At 53.4% G+C, this 3,857-nt stretch overlaps 1 protein-coding gene across 1 annotated transcript; it reads left to right on the top strand.

Annotated features, from left to right (window-relative positions):
- LOC104303224 (E3 ubiquitin-protein ligase TRIM58) lies at positions 1–3,722 on the top strand. Its single transcript, XM_054163166.1, has 4 exons — positions 1–126; positions 950–1,196; positions 2,437–2,532; positions 2,868–3,722. Exons 1-4 carry the CDS (start codon positions 1–3, stop codon positions 3,377–3,379), a joined length of 981 nt encoding a protein of 326 aa, XP_054019141.1. The 3' UTR covers positions 3,380–3,722.
- The last annotated feature ends 135 nt before the right edge of the window (positions 3,723–3,857 follow it).

Below are 3,857 nucleotides of genomic sequence, written 5' to 3'. Positions count from 1 at the left end.
ATGGCTGGGGGAGAATTCCCCCCCGCTCCCCCGGCCCCCGCTCCCCCGGCCCCCGCCCTCGGAGACTGTTTGGGGTTTCGAGACACGCCCGCGAGAAGGGGGTGGGACCGGGAGGTGGTGGAAGTGGTGGGTGGAGGGCAGCCGGCAGCCAGGTCCTGGCAGGGGGAGTGGATTTGATGTTCTCTAGAGATCAACCAGTGCGGAGTGGATCCCACGTTCCCTGGAGATCAGTGTGGAGTGGATCCAACATTCACTGGAGATCAGACAATGTAGAGTGGGGATCCAACCAGATTCCTGAATCCTAGATCCCTGAATTCCAGATACCTGAATCTAGATCCCAGGCACCAAATTCCCAAATCCTTAAATTCTAGGTCCCAGATACCTGAATCTTGGATCCCAGGCACCTGAATCTTAGATCCCGGGACCCAGATCTCTGAACCCCAGATCCCTGAATTCTAGAACCCAAATCCCTGAATGCCCAATCCCTGGGATCCTCCGAGGGTCAGTGAATCCAGCTGGGAAGAGGACAGGGGGTGAGGGATGTTGAACTTGGCTGAGCTCCATTCCACAGCTGGGGTGACCTGGGGGATACTTCTCCAGGCTGAACCACCTCAGGTCCCTCAGCTGCTCCACAGATATCCTCCAGACCTTTTACCACCTTCATTACCCATTTCTGGACACATTCCACCCTCTCAATGTTCTTCTTGAGGTGAGGAGCCCGAAACTGACCCCAGCTGCAGCCAAATTTGGACATTTTGAGGTCCAAAATGAGCCTTTTTTCCCTCCCCAACGCCTCTGTTGAGAAGGTCCAACAAAGTGCAATCAGAGGGTGCAGGAGGTGCCCAAGTGCATGGTGGTTCCATCTGGAAGGAGAAGATTGGAGACCTCTTCCCTCCCTGGCTGATAAGAGCTGGCAGAGGCAGACTGGGCTGAGCTTGGGCTGAGCCAGTGCCAGAGTAAAGGGACCCCCAAAAACACCCCAAGACAGGGGAAAAAACAACTGGAGGAGAAGGTGGTGAGGAAGAACCAAGCTGAGAAGAAGCTGGTGGAGAAAAAGCAGCTGGAGGAGAAGAAGCTGGTAGAAGACAACCAAGTGGAGGAGGAGAACCAAGTGGAAGAGAAGGAGCTGGTGGAGAAAGAACAGCTGAGGAACCTCAACACAGCCCCAAGAAAGCCTTCAAGAGGGGAAAGTCTGGGTGAGCACCAACCTGGCTCCTGCCTCTAGCTTAATCTGAGGTAATTTAAGATCAATTAATGAAAGATTTTTAACCCTTTTCCCACTTCTTCCCCCCCTCACCTTTTCATTTCACCACCTGGTGGAAAACAGCTGGGAAAATCCAGCCTGGTTTTGGGGGCCCTCTTCCCACCCTACAGTTTTGGGATCTCCCTTCCCTCCCTTCTCTCCTCCTCCTCCCCCCCACCCCAGTTTGGGGTCTCTCTTCCCCCCCCTTTTCCCCCTAGTTTTGGGCGTCTCTTCCCCCATCCCCAGTTTGGGGCCCCATTTCCCAGCCCCATGCTGCCTTTCAAAGCCTGGAGTGGAGGCCCTTTGATCCCAGCTCTTATCTCCCCTGTGCACATTTTCCTGGGCAGAGCAGGGGGCAGGAGAAAATTCATCCTACTCCTCCTGCAGGATTTCTCTGGATGTGAGAGATCTGGACTCAGATTAGCCCAGTTTGGTTTTAGATTAACCCGGTTTGGTCTTAGATTAGGCTGGTTTGGGTTTAAATTGCCCTTGTTTGCACTCAAATTAGCCTGGTTTGGGCTCATATTAGCTGGAGCTGCTTTAGATTTGAGCTGGGATCAAATTATCCAGAGGGAGTTGGGTTTAAATTAGCTCAGGTTGGGCTCAAATTAGCCCTGTTTAGACTCAGCCTTGGCTTGGTTTGGAGTCAGCATAAGATTGGTTTGGACTCAGTTCCGTTATGACTCAGCCTAAACTCGGTTTGGACTCAGCCTTCACTGTGTTTGGATTCAGCCTAAGCTTGGTTTGGGCCTGAGTTAGGCTCAAATTGGTCTGGGCTGGGCTCAATTTAGCTCGGTTTGGGCTCACCTTAGCTCACTTTTGGGACCTCAACCAAACATGGTTGGATTTAACTGTTCAAGAAGATGAGTGGTGGGACCAGGGATGGATTTAAGATGAGATTTGGGATTCATCCTTGAGCTTTGGGACTCCCCAAGGATTGGGGGGTGTATTTATGAGCTTAGATGAGTCCATCCCAAAGTGCTCCTCATGGTCCTCATGGAATTCAATCCACATCTCCTTGAATCTTCTCCCAAGTCCAGGAAGCTCCTTCACAGCTGCCAGAGGACATCTTTCATGATGGAATGTGGTGGTTGACCCTCATTTTTCCCACCCAAAAAGGGGTGAAGAGCTGAGATATCTCCACCTGGAACACACTCATCTGATGTTTTGGTCTCTCTTCTCCTTTCTTGCAGCTCCAGCTCCAAGGGACACCATGACCTTCTGCCTCCAACCACGGCTGCCCACCTGGCATCTGGCCCTGGACTATCACACGGCAAAGCAGTTTGAAGGTAACCAGAAGTGGAGAGGAACCAAGTTCCCATTCCTGAGGTCTTCTGTGCTGCATTAAGTCTGGATGTCCATCAGAGATGGAGATCCTCCCACTCCACCTTCTGCCTTGAGGCCACTTCCATCTCCAGCCTCTACCTCTTGGCTTCTCTGTGTCCAGGCTCACCTGGACATCCTCCATCTCCAACCCCTATCTCTTGGCTTCTCTATATCTAAGCTCCCCTGGAGATCCTACCCCTCCAGCTCCACCACTCTTCTCCTTTTCCCCACCAAAGACAATTTTGTATCTGTTTCCTCTCTGGTCAACTTTTCACCTTCTCCCTTTTTTGCTCTCCAGTCGACATCACCTTGGATCCAACCACAGCAGGTCCTGAGGTGATCCTCTCTGACAACCTCAAAGAGGCTGCCTGGGGTAGGCCTGGCCACCAGTGGCCTGCAGGACCAGACCGCTTTGACACCGATCCCTGCATGTTGGGCAGCCAGGGCTTCACTTCAGGTCGTCACTACTGGGAGGTGGAGGTTTCCGGACGCTTCTGGGCTGTAGGGGTGGCCCTGGAGTCAGTTCAGAGGAAGGGTCGAGTCCTCTTCAAGCCCAGCGCTGAGATCTGGGGCTTGCAGAAGTACGATGAGCTCTGCGTGGCCCTCACAGCTCCTTCCAACACCTCTGTCCCCATCCTCAATGGGGAGATCGGTGTCTACCTGGACTATGAGGTTGGCCAAGTCTCCTTCTATGCCGTGGGCAGCCAGCGACGCATCTTCACCTTTCCTGTGGCTTCCTTCAGCGGGGAGAAGGTCTTCCCCTACTTCTGTGTCCTCCTCTCCACCATCAAACTGGCCCTCAAAGCTTGATGGCACCAGCAGGGTCCTTCCCCAGTGCTGGTTGCTCTCTCTGTGGTGGTTGGAAATGCTCCTTGATGCTCCTCAGCTCTTCTGTCTCCAGGGCTTGGAGTCATCTCCACCTCAGCTCATGCTCTTACCTCCATCTTGGACATCTCCATTTGGGGTTCTAGCCAGGGGAGGGGGGATTTGGGTCTGATTAATTAAAAATAAATTAATTAGTAATAAATGGTTGTGGCTGACCCCCCACCAACCTGCTCCAGCCCCACAAAGTCCTCACCCAGGCTACCTTGGCCTCCCAATAGCCTCCTTGGTCCTCCAAGAACCCACCAGAGCTGATACACATGGGACCCTAGAGGCTGCCCCAGCCCCCCCCAACATCTCCTTGGGGTCCCCAAACCCCCTTGGGGCTGCCCTGCTTGGTACCCCAGCAGCTTCCCTGGAGTCACAAAACCTCTTTGGTCCTTCAAAAACCCCCAACAACACCCCA

This window comes from Dryobates pubescens, chromosome 7 (genome assembly GCF_014839835.1).
Source record: "Dryobates pubescens isolate bDryPub1 chromosome 7, bDryPub1.pri, whole genome shotgun sequence".
NCBI classification, from domain to species: Eukaryota; Metazoa; Chordata; class Aves; order Piciformes; family Picidae; genus Dryobates; species Dryobates pubescens.
Note: the sequence above shows the minus strand (reverse complement) of the source record. Positions and strands in the feature narration are given on the sequence as shown.

Bases quoted from the DNA above. Each gene is read 5' to 3' on its own strand.
- LOC104303224 (XM_054163166.1), top strand. From the start codon at position 1: ATGGCTGGGGGAGAATTCCCCCCCGCTCCCCCGGCCCCCGCTCCCCCG. The intron at 127-949 runs GTGGGTGGAGGG...GGGCTGAGCCAG, and splicing joins ACCGGGAGGTGGTGGAAGTG to TGCCAGAGTAAAGGGACCCC. The intron at 1,197-2,436 runs GTGAGCACCAAC...CCTTTCTTGCAG, and splicing joins TTCAAGAGGGGAAAGTCTGG to CTCCAGCTCCAAGGGACACC.